At 37.9% G+C, this 18,015-nt stretch overlaps 2 protein-coding genes across 6 annotated transcripts in view; one reads left to right on the top strand and one right to left on the bottom strand.

The window, feature by feature from the left end:
• The window catches only part of AKAP7 (A-kinase anchoring protein 7), a 99,429-nt gene that overhangs the window by 50,815 nt on the left and 30,599 nt on the right, over window positions 1–18,015 (bottom strand). For all 5 annotated transcript variants that reach the window (XR_010883752.1, XM_067293722.1, XM_067293720.1 and 2 more), the window contains exons 6-7: window positions 14,423–14,535; window positions 3,224–3,368 (exon numbers count right to left, since the gene is read on the bottom strand). Coding sequence is in view for 4 of the 5 variants with exons in the window: in XM_067293722.1 (XP_067149823.1) it covers window positions 3,224–3,368; window positions 14,423–14,535 (258 nt within the window). In the remaining variant the exon portion in view is untranslated. The remainder of the gene's footprint in view (window positions 1–3,223; window positions 3,369–14,422; window positions 14,536–18,015) is intronic.
• On the top strand, window positions 7,569–9,998 carry MSH5 (mutS homolog 5). Its single transcript, XM_013958890.2, has one exon. The coding sequence runs from the start codon at window positions 7,569–7,571 to the stop codon at window positions 9,996–9,998; it is 2,430 nt and encodes an 809-aa protein (XP_013814344.2).

The following is an 18,015-nucleotide window of genomic DNA, read 5'->3' on the forward strand; positions in this document are numbered from 1 at the left end:
GCCCCTATGAGAAGGAGCAGGGGAGGGTAATAATATTACACTTTCTTAATGCAGTATTTGTGAAGAACATCTAGTCAAATATTATGGCCACAGAAAGCCAGATACAGTACTTACACAAAAATAATTCAGGAAGAACTCTGTTGCAGGTTGTGAAAATGACACTTTCCATACATTCTTTAGGCGTTGTCACCCCATGACTGATTTAAAGCCAAACAAGCATCTGACTCTTGCTATGAATACCAGTTGATTGACTGCTGTTATAAATCATTTAATGGGACTCATCTTCAAAAGACAGCTGAAAGACTGACTGTCTCATTTTAGCATTCTGAGATGTCAGTAATAAGACAAGTTCAAGAAGAACAGAGATTTAAACAAATGTTTAGAAAAAAACATTGTCAATGTCTACCAAATATACTGCTAAACAGCTTTTATTTGAAATGCGTTATTTATCGAATTACTTAATCAGACACACATTCTAAAATATTTTGAAATATATTTGTAAATAGTGGAGCCTCAATTTCATCCCAATGAAAAATTTCATACTATGTTAAATAATTTTGTAATTTCCCTTTCTCTAAGCATTTGGATGCTTATAAATACATATTTGAATGTACAAGCATGTGCATAAGATATTATACAGAAAATTTACATTTCCTTCTTTTATCTATATATATGTATACACACCCAGAAATACATACATAATTATATATATGAAGACTGAGACATAAACAACAAAGTAATAAATATGATACACACACATACACACACAGAGATATGTATAAATATATTTTGCTTTGATTTTGACTGATCTGCATTCTGCAGTATTGTTGTCACTAATTCAAGTATAGACATCCTACACATTTTTTCTCCTCTACTGCAGGCAATGTTTTCTATTTGTTTTGTAACAGTCTACATAATGTAAATAAAGGTGAACCTGAGTGCCAGCAAAAACATTAACCAGAAAAAATATTTAGCATTTGCAAAGTGCCTGACATGTTTAAAGCATTGTATAGATATTGAATAATAAATCTTCAAAACAGTCCCTCAAGACCAAAAGCATTTCCACCTCCTATGCTGTAGATGAAATATATAGGGAAAGAAGTTACTACAAGGCACAAAGCAAGTCATCACCAAAGCCTTAAACAGAGTCTTAGGAGTCCCCAGACAGAGCATAAAAAAGGAAAAAAATAAGATCTTGAAGAGTGGCCAAAAGACAGCAGAAGAGGTAAATTAGCAAAATATAGCTTTTATGATGATGCAAAAACAATATTTGCTTAGGAAAAAAAGCATTATTCACATGTATTTCTGTCAATTAACAAGCCTTAGAAAGTTCAGTCTTTCCATCAGAATTGGCTGGACTGGAAGAATATGTTCAAATGAGGTGCTCAGATTGGAAGAAGTTGCCCATATTTATGTTCATCATACCTTTAAAGGTTTTGCATAATTTGGAGATGGACAAAGAACCTTTGTAACAAATAGAAGTTTTCATCTTTTTCAGATTTCTTAGCCCTTACGGAAGCAAATATGATTTTCCTTTAAGCTGTCTAAACAGGAGAGATTGCAGTGAAGATGTTTCTATCCAGATAGTTGACGGAACCAGTGGTCTTAGAAGATATCTCCAACACTGCATGGTTTGTCCTTTCCTTCTAAGGATATGATCATTCCTTGGTTGTGAATATTTTCACTAATAAGACTACTATGCTTTGGAGTGGGAAAGGATAGTTCCACTGAATGATTTGCTTGTTGAAATGCTCAACTTTTTGACTTTTGTGTTAAAAAAAGTTCTGCTCATTACCAGAAATCTAGAAAAAGTTGCAAGATATATGAGAACAAATTTGTCATAGTCTTTAGGTAAGCATCTTACTGCTGAGGTTCCCTGTAAAAGATTGTTTATACTTCTTTCCTATTGTTGGAGCACTCATACAAAAACAGATGTTCTGGTTTTTCTTAAGCAGGTCAAAGTTATATCTATTAAGACTGTCCATATTCTTGTAGAGGTGGAACTATTGCTGACAACTTGTCAAATAGAGTTTTGCTCTATTCTAAATTCTTATTTCTAAAGAAAACAGACATAAAGCCTTCACATGGACTTTGGGTATGAATGTTAGAATGCCATGTGTTCCAGCATCACTACATTTAACCTTTGATGTGACTGCAGCAAATTTTCACATAAAAGTCAAGCTGCACGAGTACAAAGAAGAAACTATACAGACTGAATTCATAAGGCCATTATCTCTTCCCTGCTATAAGCCTGCCCCCTGAGATCCACCTCTACCATGACACACATAAAGAATCAGCCTAATTATGACAGGTAAAAAAGCAATGCATGTGAAAATCTTTGTATTTTGCTGTATTACTACTTGCCCACCTTCCCACGTCATCTGATTTCTTAATTTTAAAGTTCTCCAGGTGCAGGAATGGTATCTTTAAAGATATTCCTAGTATATCACACAATAAATTCCTAAGTTTAAAGGGGTATTTGCATCTTTAAAAAATCCTGAGTATTCTCTATTTATTCCACTCAGAGTGTTTAAACCCATGTTGAAGTCTCCCTGTTCTTAATATGACTAATAGCAATCCCAGGCTCCATTATCAGCTAGTGGGAACTAACCATCACAGAGGGGCCATCAGCCCACAGTCTCTTAATGCACAGAACTTTCATGGATACCACCTGAAGATCGATACATATATGACTTGTCGCAGAAATAAGAAGACAACCCTAGAATACTAATCACGGAAATCTGAAGCTTCTGTTCAGATGAAGCAGGAGGCCACAACTGTAATTTCTAAGATTGTAATAATCTGGGTAAGGTATCTATACAACATTTAAAATCTCGATGATATTCTGAACAGTTCCTATGAAATCTGTTGTATCATCTATAATTAGTGTGTCTAATCTAACTTAGTTACACAGACTGTCTTTATAGTAAACAGAGGGAGACATGCAGCTCCAGAGGGTGATACATCTCACTTATCTTAAACACTCATTTTAGGATGGGAAGCAGAACTTCATGCTGGGGACGGAGAGCTGAGCATAAGCTTTAGCTATCAGCAAGAAGTGCTACACACTGTGCCAGGAGTCCCCAAGACTGAAGGACAGACATGTCAGACTCAATGGGTATTATTACAACAATTGCCTAACATACACTCCAGAAAGAATAGCTTTTCAGGCATTTAACTTACAGATGCAATTGATACAAAAGGAAAATGAAGATGTGCTTACCAAGAATGACACAGGACTCACAGTAGTAGTACCCATTAGGCTGCTTTTTTTTCAGCATGGAGCAAAGATCTAGGCGGTGCAGAATTTCATCTCCAAAATAATGGCTTTTAAATTTTTCATATAGGCTTGGATCAATTTTTTTCACCTTTAAATATCAACATAAAATTCAGTTAGGCATTCTACTAGGAGACTGAATTTTCACATTTAATTTCTACAGTTTTGTTTTAACCAAAGGTATAGTTAGAATGGGAAACTTCTGCTTCAAGCTGCATACAGAATCCTGAAACAATAATGTACCCAATCTTCTGTTTTAGTTAAGCAGTATCCACTGCAAAACCAAAACAAGGAAACAAAAGTGGCATTACACCTCCTTTCTACCACTCCCTCTTCAATCCTGTAGGAAACAAATCAACATATATTTACACAATGCTACAACTGCTTTATCTTCAAATGGCTTGCAACAGTCTTCATGGACTATGCAACTGGAAATTATGGTCTCTGTCAACATGGGGCATGTTCGTACACTGAAGAATCTCAAATATTTGTCAAGGGCAGTTTTCTGGGTCTTTAAAACCACCAAACAGGAAAAGATGTTCCTATTTAACCAATATTAGGCATTTTATCTCAGTAAATCTAAACACTTATCAATATTTCTGAACTTACCCTATTAAAAAAACCATTTAGCTCAATCCTAACTACAAACATGAATGATTTATAATACCAGCATCATTAGATAGTGTTGAATATATGAACTGGAACAAAATAAATATACTCACTATTAGGCTGTATTCAGAAAACATTATTTTAATAATTATTTTAAGATTTTAGTGCTCCTCACTGCATTTCAATAACAACAGAACACCTCTGTAGCAATTAGATAATTTCTCCTTCAGTCTACCCCAAAATAATGCCATTTGCTTTTTAAAAATTGTTATTGGATCCTTTCTTCTCAACACTACGCTTACCCATTTCTTGTGATGCCTCTCTCACAGTTACTCATACGCAATATGTGCTCAGTGATGGTATCCTTACTGAGCTTTTACTTAGGTAAAAATACATTGACTTTAGAAGCACTCAGCTTGAGGAAGTACCTCAATATTTCATTCTCTACCCCCTAAACTTATAATTTACTTAAGGTCAGAAATGTTCTTCCATTTCCTTGATCTCTGAAATGATGACATCTAGTGGTTGATGTTTTTAACTTCCAATATATGTGGATTCTACATTTATTCAATACTCACTTTCATTATCTAAAATGTGGTATTCTATGGCTAGATTAGTCCTTAAGGACTACGGCTATTTTGAAATAAAATCATCATTCTTTGTTCTTTGGATGACAGTTCTCTGAAATACATTTAGACATCAATCAGTAATAAAAAAGACCTTTTCAGCCACGAATACACCTGTCAAGATGTGAAGCCTTAAGTATTCGTGCAATAAGATGAGAAAAAGACCGAGATCACCATTTCATGCTCCAGAATAAACAGCAAAGGCAGGGATGCTGCTTGTCAAAAACAGATTGGTAATGTGTGAATCAAACCCTGAATGGTCAGGAATCAAGTTCTGCTTGTGACGTACTACTGAGAGATATTTGGAAAAGCAGTCATGGGAACACTGGATGGTATTTTTAGTATCTTGGAGCAATTTATGGAGCGCTGTTTGCAGTGGTTGCAATAAGATGCTGAAAGCAAAAGGATGAAACAATGCAGATGTGTGGGAAGGTTGCAGCTCATTTCCTATTTCAAAGGGTCTGGAAGAGTGGAGATGAAACAGAAGAGTTGTTCCCACATGGGAAAGCTATAGAGGCTGATTACGGCGATACGCTCTAATCGGGCAAGAGTGAGAAATGGAGCACTTGAGAGGCTACTGGAAACGCCTCCAGTGTGCTGCAGGGGTAGAAGGAAGACACCTACCCCTTGGAGAAGTGCTGTAACAAAAATATATCTGTAATGGGACACAGCAGCACAGGCCTGGAAAGCAGTGTTGCATGTGCAACTCTTGCAAGATTGGCAAGGCACCAAGGAGCCGTTATCTGGTAGCCCTGTCACATGCGTCATTGCACATCCTCCGCGTGCAGCTGGGGAACGTGGAGGCTGCCGTCACCAGCCTGCAGGTATATCCTCCAGCTGCATGGAGGCACTGCGGCTGCTGTTACCTGCTGGCCGGGCAGCACTTGCCCCTGTGTGCGATTACAGGCAGGGGGGTGAGAAGCATTAACACAGCAGCAAAGTGAGGTGCCCCAACAGCGATGGGAAGCAGCTTCAGCACCCATGGCTCAGAGACCTGCAACAGAAATGCCCATCCCATGCCCATCTGCCAGCACCACACGTCCAGCTCTTGCTGGCTAGTGGGCCGGGCTGCTCACAGGGCCATCCTCCATCCTCTATTTGCCTGACCGCCATCTCCTCTCCTCTCAGTGAGGGGCTCTGTGGGGGGCAGGGGACGGAGGTAGTAAGCAGCTCCCACGGAAGGAGGCAGGAGCAGGCCCAGCCCGCAGACCACCTGGAGGAGCGGGAGCCCTGAGGACGGGGCTGCTCCGTTCAGCTGGGAGGACTAGAAAGGAGATTTCGGGCTGATTCCCTGCATGAAGGCAGGGGGTTGCTCTCGGGGGAGGTTGGTGGGGCCCCCTCAGCAAGGCGGGCTGGGCTGTGAGGGCTGTCTCCCTGCCCCTGGTGGTTGCTAGGCAGCAGTGCGGGTGGTTGCTAGGCAGTGGTGCAGGCGGTTGCTAGGCAGCAGTGAGGGCAGTTGCTAGGCAGCGGTGTGGGTGGTTGCTAGGCAGCGGTGCAGGCGGTTGCTAGGCAGTGGTGCGGGCAGGGCTGCAATGTCCTGGCTGTGGAAAGCAGTGCCAACAGGGGCCGAGCGCGGTGCTTTCCTGACAGGATCTGGCCCGGGCGAGGGGCTGAACACATGGACTACTAAGCAGCAGGTAGGAGAAGGAAAGGAAGACAGGAGGGCGAGATAAACAAACTTTTGGCCTGCTAGTAGCAGCAGCAGCTGAGAAGAGCTGCCCAGTCCGTGAGCGAGGAGGGTGAGTGGAGGGGAGGAAGAAATGGGAAGAGGAAGAAATGGGAGGAGGAGAGGAAGCAGCAGGGGGTGTGAGGGTAATTATCATTGATCCCTGAAACACTGCTTTGTATATTTGTATAGAAGCTGGCATTATGCAGAGGTGCTGCATATATACAGGGATAGGACACTGAACGGACAACCAGCTTCTGCTGCTGCATCTTTGTGAGCAGCTGCAGTTGGTACATGTGGATATCCCATTCCTCTGAGGAAAAATGATTTTATATGCATATGTATATATGTGCATACACATGATCGTATTTATGGGTATTTGGGCATACATACAGTGAAGCTGTGCAGCACACTTCTCTGAACGACAACTAAGAATTACAGAGCCGCCAAAGTTGGTAGGGGCCTCTGGAGATCGTCCAGTCCAACCACCCTGCTCACATGAGCAGGCTGCTCAGGGCTGTCTCCAGTCAGGTTTTGAGTAACTCCAAGGATGGAGACTCTATCTTGGGCAACATGTTCCAGTGTTTGACACCCTTACAGTAAAAAAGCCTTTTCCTACATGTAAGGGGAATTTCCTGTGTTTCAATTTGCGTCTCTTGTCTCATGCCCTTTCACTGGGTACCACTGAGAAGAGTCTGGCTCTGTCTTTACTCCCCTCCATCAGGCATTTATACATATTGACAAGATCCCCCCTGAGCCGTCTCTTCTTCAGGCTAAACAATCCCAGCTCTGTCAGCCTCTCACATGGGAGATGCTCCAATCCCTTAATCATCAGCAGAAGGCTGACTAAGTGAGATTTTACCTTTACAGGGTTGTTTCCATAGTCTACTACAATCCCAGCAGGATACTGGATACCAGTTTGGATTAGATATTAGGTATGAGACTAGATTAATCACAATCTATGCAACCTAAAGACAGACAGGACCTATTATGGCTGAACTTTCAGCTCAGCACCAAAAGGTGGTTTTATGTTTCTCACACTATGGGTTGCAACACCAAGTGGGTAACAGAAGGATTCAAAGAGCCTTGTGAAGGGTTTGAAGGGTAAGACACTACTTACTAAAATAAAGGATACATAAGAACCATATGAAACTACCCCAACGTTGCTGGTAGTAGCTCAGTTACAGTGCTTGCCTGGAAGCAATATGCTGCTGTCGCTTTGGCTACATCTTTTCACTTGAACTGGTAACAACCAATGTCTTTAATTCCTAGTAGCACCTTAGTTTCTCCAGGGTTAGAAGAATAAGTGTTAACCTGCTGTTGTTAATTACAGTCCTGTTCTCAGGACTTTTTGGATGAGCTGTGAACAAAAATATCCTTCTCCAACAGAATGAGTGCCACATCAGCCATCTTGCCACCACTGCTTGTGCCTGAACAAGAAGAGGATCAAGAGCATTCTGAGGCACATATGTCTGTTTTGTGGTTTGCGGGGCAGCTTGCAATCACTTACTACGACACAGAAGATTGCTCGGTTTACTTCATGCCTGACACACCTGATAACGAAGACCTCAAACTACTGCAGAAAGTGATTGGGGAAGTTCTTCCTCAATGCATAGTGACCAGTGCAAAACAGGACCAGAATATTGCCAAATTCCTGACCAACCTAAGGGATACTGCTGATGATAAAGATACAAGAAAACCAGAAATTGTCCTGTTTCCCAATATAGATTTTGACCTAGAAGTCAGCAAGCAACGGATCTTATCTAGGCAATTTCCATTTATCCCATCTCATATGACCACAACAGAGAAAATTCTCTACTTGTCCTCAATCATTCCTTTTGAGAGCCCACTCATGATACGAGCACTAGGAGGACTCCTGAAGTTCCTGGACAGGAGAAGGGTTGGAGTTGAGCTAGAAGAAAGCACTGTTGCAGTTCCTATTTTGGCCTTTAAAAAGTTTGTGCTGTCAGATATTGTGAATATGGACCAAGACACTTACTGTGTCCTGCAGATATTTAAAAGTGATATCCATCCTTCTGTGTACAAGTTGTCCAGTGGATTAAAAGAAGGATTCAGTTTATATGGGATTTTAAACCGTTGCAGGTGTAAGTGGGGAGAAAAACTGCTGAAGCTGTGGCTTACGCGACCTACTCGGAACTTGACAGAGCTAAACAAACGGCTAGATGTTATCCACTTCTTCCTACTGGCTCAGAACCATGAAACAGTCCTCACCCTTCAAGATTGCCTCAAGAATATAAAAAATGTGCCTCTTATTCTAAAAAGAATGACCCTTTCCTACACAAAAGTTAGTGACTGGCAAGCACTCTACAAGACAGTGTACAGTGCAGTGTGCCTCAGAGACACATGTCGTTCTCTGCCCAGTACTATTGAACTCTTTCAGACTATTTCACGTGTCTTCACTGATGATCTGCACTACATTGCTAGCCTAATCAGCAAAGTCGTGGACTTTGAAGGCAGCATCTCAGAGAACCGCTTCACTGTTAGACCGAACGTGGATCCCACCATTGATGAAAAGAAACGAAAGCTAATGGGACTGCCAGACTTTCTTACAGAAGTGGCCCGAAAAGAATTGGAGACCTTGGACAATCATATTCCTTCCTGTTGTGTGATCTACATTCCGTTGATTGGGTTTCTTCTCTCCATTCCACGGCTACCAACTATGGTGGACAAGAGTGACTTTGAAATTGAAGGCTTGGACTTCATGTTCTTGTCAGAGGATAAACTGCATTACAGAAGTGCTAGGACAAAGGAGTTAGACAGCATGCTGGGTGACTTGCACTGTGAGATAAGGGACCAGGAGACACTTATCATGCACCAGCTACAGACAAAGATCCTGGAGAAGTCTGAAGTGCTTAACAGTGTGATTGAGTATACAGCACACCTAGATGTGCTGCTAGCTTTGGCAGTGATGGCCCGGGAGAATGCCTACTGCCGGCCACAATTTATTCACCGCCATGGCTTCCACATCAAGGATGGAAGGCATCCACTTATGGAACTATGTGCAAAGACTTTTGTGTCCAATCCTGTGAACAGTGGCGAGGCTACTGGACGAATAAAGATCATCACAGGGCCCAATTCATCTGGAAAGAGTGTCTACTTAAAGCAAGTAGGTCTTATAATATTCATGGCTCTAATTGGCAGTTACGTCCCTGCAGCAGAAGCTGAGATTGGAGCAATCGATGGAATTTACACCAGAATCCACAGTAGGGAATCAGTTTCGGTAGGACTCTCCACTTTCATGATTGATCTCAACCAGGTTGCCAAAGCAGTAAACAATGCTACAGAGAGGTCCTTGGTACTTATTGATGAGTTTGGCAAAGGGACCAACACAATGGATGGCCTCTCCCTTCTAGCTGCTGTACTGAGGTACTGGATCAGTCAAGGAACCCAGTGTCCACAGGTCTTTGTCTCTACTAATTTTCACAGTTTAATGCAGCTAGAACTCCTGCCTGACACACCTCTTCTGCAGTACTTGACCATGGAGACCCACCAAGATGGAGACGAGTTGATTTTCTTCTATCAGGTCAAACAGGGCATATCCACTGTTAGTCATGCTGCCAACATTGCTGCGTTAGCTGGAATGCCAGCCAAAATTATTGAAAGAGGAGTGGAAGTATCAGAACTGATTCGCAGTGGAAAAGCTATCGAATGTATTGATCATCCTTCAAAAGTGGACCAGATGGAAAGATGCAAGTCTCTTGTGGAAAAGTTTCTTTGCCTAGACCTTGATGATCCCTGTGTGGATTTAGAAGAGTTCATGCGTAAAGAGGTGCTGCCTTCTGCAGCCTCAGTTCTGTAACAGAGGTATGTTCATGAGCATGGATTACATGGTATCTACCATGTTCAGTAGGAGAGTTTGGTATCTTAAAAGAATAATCACTATGGCTAACACCTCACACCATATTTTAGCTTGTAAAAAAATGTTTGTAGTATATGTCCTTTCTTTTTCTTGTTTAAAACAAGTCCTGTAGCTATGTATGTCTGAGATACGGTATTTCATTTAGTGCTACCAAAGCAGGAAGACTGAAACTCAAAGATGTTGCATTCTCTTCCAGTTGTTGGATCACCTGAAACTAGTTTATGCCCCTGCTTATTGTTTAGATCTTAAGATTAAAAAAAAAAAAGTAGAAAAATCACAAAACATTTCTACTGTTCTCATGAGATTGCAAAACCAAAGTGTTTATTGCTTTGTATCACCAAAGTGATTGTTTCAGCCATTTTAGGATCAGCATCAAAAGATTCTAAATAAGTATGTGCTCCCAACTCCTGGGCCAGCAAGTAACAGTTGTCACAATATAAACCAAACAGAGAAGTTCAATGATCTCTGTGGCTCTTCTTATACCCGCATTTCTGTCCAAAATGGCAGAGATGCCAAGAATTATTATAAAAAGAATGTTGGCGGTCAGAATCAGAGGGATAAACAGGGGAAGTGCTTTGGTTTTACTGAGGAGAATCACTCTCTTCTCATTAAGGTTCTGTATGTGAAGACTACATATCTATACCATATGAGTATAAATAAAAAACAAAATTACAAGTCTAGGAAACTGAAAACTATACTAGGGATGTAAGATAGAAATTGACATTTTACATTCTGTTTTCAAGTATTAAGTAAAACTTGGGGTTAAAGGAACAATACCAGAAGGTAAGGACTCCCTTTCAACTTCTCCTGCCGGTGCAAATGATCTTTATTGAAAACAGCATGTGATGAATGAGTATGCAACAGATATTCATGAATAAATTCATGATGCAGCAGAGCAGATATATAATTAACATAGAACTAACAACCTTTCCTGCAATGGGTTAACTGCCTGAACTTTCACGTCTAAACAAGACAGAATAGACATTAGATGGCTAACTTACTGTCTGACTGTCAAAACTTCCTATAACTGCTTACAGAATGTCTAATAAAAGACACCAGCTACATTTTCCTTGGGCTGTATTTGATTTCAAGCTGCCAAATATATTAATGTCACATAATGTGAAAGAAAATTTATATGAGAAAAAAGTAATTAACTTTACAATTATCAGTACTAAGCATCTTATCTGTTTGGTATGCCTAGTGGACGATGGCAAAAAGATGAATATGAGTGACTGCACATCAAAAAGATTTTAATTCTGACAGAGCTTTGATTTTGACTCAGTGTAGAATTTTCTTCTTTATGATGTGCTAATACTACAAAATAAGTAACTTATTCTATCTTGATATGAAACTAGAACAGTGACAAAAGTTTAACACAATTTACATAAGAATACAAGAATAAATTACTGAATCATGCAATTACTGCTATTTCCAATTAAATTATAATAATACTGTCTGCACAGTAATATCCAGGATCTTGACAATAATACCACTGCAGCTGAAAGGTAACAGTGAATATGGCCTTGTAAAACACTTGTAAGTGTTGCAATTACAAACAGATTTTTACTCCTCATATATTCTCATTTACTCATTATACATACAGCATGCTAAAGATATACTGTATAGAAGAATACCATACATTAAATATCCATCAATTATATTTTTTGGCATATTTCCTTGTCAATCTCTGTCTGGGCTAAAGATATATGGGTTACTAATTAAGTAGATGCCATCAGAGCAATTCAGCTGTCAGTCATCTTCTATTTATGAAAACCATTTCATAGTATTTGCAGTTCTGTCAGCACTAGGTATCAAAGAATCTCAAAATGTCATACAGCATTTATCAAGTATGCTTTACAACACTCCCTGAAAAAGTAACAGTCTGGATGAATGAAAAACAGAGGGGTTGCGACTGACCTACTGTCATATACCAAGCTAGGGAGGGGAGCAGGAATAGAAATACTATCTTCCAGTGCAAAAAAAATTACTTCTTTAATTATGTTTCACTATGTTCTTTGTACAGAAGACATGATACTAACCCAAGATTCTTATAACCCCAACAATCGACTGTGGAAGGGCTGAGCGTGTGCAAGGAAATTATCTCACTTTATCTCCTTCCACAAGGATACCCACTGGTAAACAGTACCTTCTGATTTTGGGGAGGTTTTCCCTACATGCATTTGATCTCAGGAATGTCCAGCTGAGCATGAAGAATGAGCTGCTCCCACTTCTGAGCAGTTAAGTTCTTTCCCTAACCTGAGAAACTGAAGGGGAAACAATAACTCATAGATAGCTTTCTCACCCAATCTATCTCAAATTTTTATTCTTTATTAATTACTATTCAAGTTTTTTGCACTTACATTTCTTCTGTTTTTAGCTTAATATGCCTTCAAAGTGGAAAGGTGATTTCTTGAGATTTTTATTCATTTTGAATTCTCAAACTCTTCTCTGTAAATATCAGTAACACTTCAGGAAAGTAAAAATTTTTCAGAATATATGCATCTCAAAAAAGCTTACACATACATTAAGGTTTGAAAAAAAACCTTTTTTTTCATTTTCCCAAAAAAATAAATTACAGTAGAATTTAGATGTCATTATGAGGAGGGTGGCTTAACTGATTATTGCTTCAAGTTAGAAAACTCACATTTTTAAAAAGGTAGTACAGTTATAAAACTACAGCTGTTAACTATACTCTATTTTTGTTCTGTTTGCTCTTTTATATGCTCTTCCTAGTGTAGTTTTCCTCCACTCCCCCTTTTTGTTTTTCATACTGCTGTATTATCTGATAATGCAATTAACCATTATGTCAAAAAGTACTATAAAATAGTTATTCCTTTTGTTTTATGCTTTTATTTATTATATTTTCAGTAAATACATGAAACTATCTCACTATATGCATGAACACAATGAAACAAAAAATGATTGTAAAGACTGATGCTTAACCCAGACAAGGGGTTGGCAAGGAAATATTCCCCCAAAAATAATTTACAGCTATTTAATATATCATATTTTTCTATACATTGTATCTTAAGAATACTATACACATTATCCAGCATTATGGAGGACTAAGGAAGATGATTTGGAATGACATTGACCTGGTTCTGTCAGTAGCAGTGAATATCATTACATAAAAAATATATATCCTGGCCAATAGTTCATGCAAGGTGGATAAATGTGAAAAAGAAAAAAAAGAAAAAAAAAGAAGAAAAGCCGTGGCTTTTTAAAATGAGTGTTTTAAAAGTAAGTCAATACTTAATACAAGCAAAAGTTTATGTGTGCTTACAATCTTAAGAGCTATGACATAATCTACAACTTGTAGACAAGTCCTTATTTCTGTTCCAGAGTGAGTATGTGTTATGCCCTCAAAGTTTTTTGATGTATCTCAAATTTCACTGCTTCCAACTGATTTCACAATTAAAATTTGCACCTTTAGTATTTTTTTAAGTTTGGTTATTTCCAATGCAATTTGTAACTATTTTTCTTTAAGATTTGTTATTAAGGGAAAAACATTAAATTTAAAATGGTTACATTATATATTTTAATTTATTCTTATTTTTTAAAAGATATTTCTTCTGACAATTACTTTTCTGACCTTCCAACATTCTGTAGAGGGTCACAAAGCATTCTACACAGTGACAGTAAATAAATTCTATATAGATATACCATATATTAAACAATACAATATATATGTTACATTAGTGAGAAATTAGAATCTGGATATATTAGCATTACTTTTATATATTTCTCATTACAGTTGTTATATCTTACTTTTATGTATTTGTGTATTCTTCTTGCCAACAAAGCTAATAAATAGTCAAGAAATAATTTCCTGTAAGAGAGAATATAGAATATGTGTTTCATCGTTACTCTGGAATTCACCAAAGCATTTATTCAATCAAGAGAAAAATGACAGTCTGCATATTGTGCACAATTCAAGTATGAATTCTATTATTTACTTATATATTTTCTCCCATACAGTAACAAAAGAAAATTATCCAAACAAGTTTCTTGCATACACTGTGACAGCCTTTTGTGAGTACGTAACCTATATCCTAATATTAATTCCTTAATTTTGAATGAGCACTTTCATCCTTTGGCCTTGGACAGTTTCACAGAAGAAAACAGATCATGATTTGACTGTTCTGAGAATACCAAGAGTAGTAACCTACAGTAAGCACAGGACTACACTGTTTATATGGTAAATTTACTAACTATTTTTTCTAAAGTATTAATATTTTAAAGTCTTACCTTTTCAGCTGGTTACAGAGAAGTAAAAACTATGATGCTATAGCATAAGCTATATTAATTTGTCTCCAAATTAAACTTCCTGGATTGTTGCTGAGCAGTATGAAATGTGAGCTCACCTCCTTACGTAGCTTTGGTGATTTTGACAGCTTCATGAAGGTCAGATGGGGTTTAAAAGCTCTGTCTCCTCCTGCCAAGATGCCCTTTTCTTGAAATATCTTCTTTATAGTCTCTAAGGGTGAATAAAAATATAGAGGCACCAAGATAGTATATGACAGAATGCTTAAAAATGGGCTTTCAACTGTAATACGAGTCACAGCCACTCCACATGAAAAAACAAGATGATAAGTACTAAACAGCAGAGAGATTTCTGGTTAACTTCAAAGGTATATGTTACTTCATGTGAAAATATTCTTATATTTGTAGCTAATAAGGGTCACAAATATGGCTTTATTAAAACAAAGAGTATTAAAAAGCAATCCGTGCTAATGTCTGCTTTTGCTATCAGATGAGGAACTTCACATTAAAATTGTTCAGCAGTTATTATCATTGAAAGAGTTTTGCAAACTTCTGGAAAAGTGAAAATATAACAGAATTTTCTGTCTTCAAAAACACTATTCTTTGCCGAATTCTATCATCTGTATTTGGGTAATCCCCCACTTCAGATGAAAGGAATTCTGATTGAAAGCTATAAAACCTGGCCTTGAACTTGCATGTCACAGTTTGAGAACAGACCAGATACGCTGAAGTTGGATGGGTTTTGTTATGTCTTTTTAAGCTTCACTGTTGCCTTTCAAGCTCATTTCCTATTTTGAAAGTATACTTTCAAAAATATATAAACTATAGACAAACATGTCTACAGTCAAGGCCAAAGCAACTCAACTACACTGACCTAGTTTACTATTTCCCAACTCATCCACCCAGAACCATGTAATGTTTCATTTCAGTATAATGTTTGAACTATGCTCCTTATTTCTGTTATCTGAAACACTTTGAATGAAAATATTTTGTTGACATTTTGAAAAAAATTTTGAGATAAAATTGATAAAACCTGTGGCAAAATTAATACTGTGATAAGTAGAATATATTTCTATTACTGGAAAGCAGGAAAACTGCAAAACCTTTTCTTTCTTTATAAATGCACATTCTAGTTTTCATTAGCTGTAAGTCTAACAGACTCATACTATCCTTGAGCTAAAAATCAAAATAGGAAAAAATTAATCCTATTGCTTGAATTTAATCAGCTCTTACTATAATGATATATTTGCATTCAAGTGAATTATTTTTTCGGCTTGATATTTCAGCTGTAACAGAAAGAGCTATTTTTTCTTTTTTTCCCCACCTGGAAGGAAATGCATTGCACTGGGAAGTGAACAGCACAGCTGGCTGAAAAAATAGGGAAGGCCCACAGAAGGTGGAACACAGGCACATAAAGCTGGATAGCACAAGTCTGCCAGTTCATACTCTTGCAACAAATATCATTCCTGAGTCCTTGCTCTTACCATTTTTCATGTTTGCTATAGTAAATATTTATGTGAGCTACTTTGAAATCATACATAAGAAGAGATTTTATAAGTTTGTGTGTTACTTTGCCAAAAAAAGTTTTAAATGAAGCTCAGAGTACTCACTTGGTACCAGAAGATCAAAATTCACTTCTTATTCTCTACTGCATACTATATATAACCTTAGACTCCACTGTCTGTGCAACAGAGGTTGGGATTTTGAAAGAAACCAAGGAAATTAATGACCCAAATGCCATCTCTTAGACAGGCTCACTTGAATATTCTCTTTCAACCTTCATTCCCCACTTGTAAGATACTGATACTTTTAACAAAAAAGAAAGGGCCCATCCTTTTTTTCTAACTCATAGGGATGCTCAAAGTACAGCCACATTAAAAACTATAAAGCATTATACAATAGTAATAGGGGTTGTATTAGTATCACAGATTCCAAAAATTACCTATCAGAAGTTGGAATTTTGCCTTTTATCTCTGGGGCAGAACATATACTATATTAAAACAACTTTGCTTCTCCCTTCTGCATAAGAACAGAAGTCTGAAAACAGTGAAGCTGATGTGTTTCACTTGAACAGAGATGAATATTTGTAGAGAGCCCATGAAGCTCTTCAGCCTCCTGTTGAAGCTGGACTTAGCTCCCTGCTGGAAATATGGACAGCTGGACAGAAGAGAATTTGGGGGTATGACAAAGTAAATTGTCAGCACTAGAGTCACATTTACCCATAGCCAAGTAAATCCAGGCAATTCCGTAATACACTGCTCAAAACACAGAATAAACAATTGCTTGCTACTGTGGCAGTCAGTACATTAAGATTTGGTTTCAGTCTATTGCTTTTGGCCTCTCCGTCCCTTCATCATCTGAATTTATTTCTTGCAATTATTATTATACTACCCAGTAATATACTACACTCTAAGAGTCAACGGAGTAACAACGACCAAATTTTAATCACAATTTTTGTGATAAATATTGAGAAAACAATGATGAAGAAGGGGACCAATATTTAATTACGTGAATGGCAGGATTTTAAATTGAGCTGTGAGGGTTCTCTCTCTGGTTTGTATTAAAACCTTAATCAACAACTGATCTGGATTTCCTTCCCGCACATGAAACTAACCTGTTGTGTCATGCTGGACAATTATTATGCCTTTCTGTGCTTTTATTCCTCTCTTTATAATATATACAATATATGAATATATATATCCATATTTATACATCTATATACATATCTATATGCAAGTATAGCTTGCTTACTTGTATACTTATTTTAAATTGTGTCCATGGGAAACGTAGTTCTAAACTTACATTCTGAATCTCTGTTAAGCTATTGTGCAGGTGTGCACAAAAATGCTACTGAACAACAGATTAACACATCAAAACGGAAGACTATAAATAAATAAATGTTTGCTGCTTCTAACAAACTGAGATATGGAAGTTCAAATTAAGTCATTTAGTAATGCCGTGCATCTATTTCCATGCATCCAGTGGCCAGCTTACTTTCTGATGTTGGTAGGCTAAACAATGTGCTGAATAAAGTGTTATATTTATTTAAAATTAAAATGCTCTGTAACAAATCCAGTTTCTGGTTCCTTTTGTTTGGTTCTCTTAATTGCATTATTTGGGGACTCATTGACTTCAGTGTTTCAGCAAAGGGTTAGTATCATTAAAAACAGGTTTATGCTACCCTGTGATACTCTGACTCAGTCTCGTGGACTGAGTCTCGTGGTCTTTATTGCTCCGCTAAAGGCTCAATTTTGCCATCATGTTTTATCTCCCACTTCTGCAATTGAGATCTGTATTGCTGGAGATCTGCATTTCTAAGGGTGTCCCCCTAACTCCACAAGAGCTTTCTGTTAGATCAGTAGTTTGCCCATGCACATCTGATCACAGGATTTTAAACACTTTTTTTTCCAACAGGGTAGGCTGATCATATGATACTATAGATGTGTGCTATAATGGAAGAATAGGGCACCTACATTTTACAATGTGGAATAGTAAGCAAATGGCCTGCATGTCTTCATTTTGTGATAAATAAACGACTTCATTTAATATCGGCTTCTATTTAACTTTCCAAATTTAATCTTTTTTTTTAATACCTTGCAATTCTGATCAAGAAAAAAAAAAAACTGGGTCAGAGAGGGAAGAAAACATAACTTTAGAGAAAGATTGCAGGTTTAAATTGAATGTATCTATGTGT

Source organism: Apteryx mantelli, chromosome 3, assembly GCF_036417845.1.
Source record: "Apteryx mantelli isolate bAptMan1 chromosome 3, bAptMan1.hap1, whole genome shotgun sequence".
In the NCBI taxonomy this organism is placed as follows: Eukaryota; Metazoa; Chordata; class Aves; order Apterygiformes; family Apterygidae; genus Apteryx; species Apteryx mantelli.

Bases quoted from the DNA above. Each gene is read 5' to 3' on its own strand.
- MSH5 (XM_013958890.2), top strand. From the start codon at position 7,569: ATGAGTGCCACATCAGCCATCTTGCCACCACTGCTTGTGCCTGAACAA.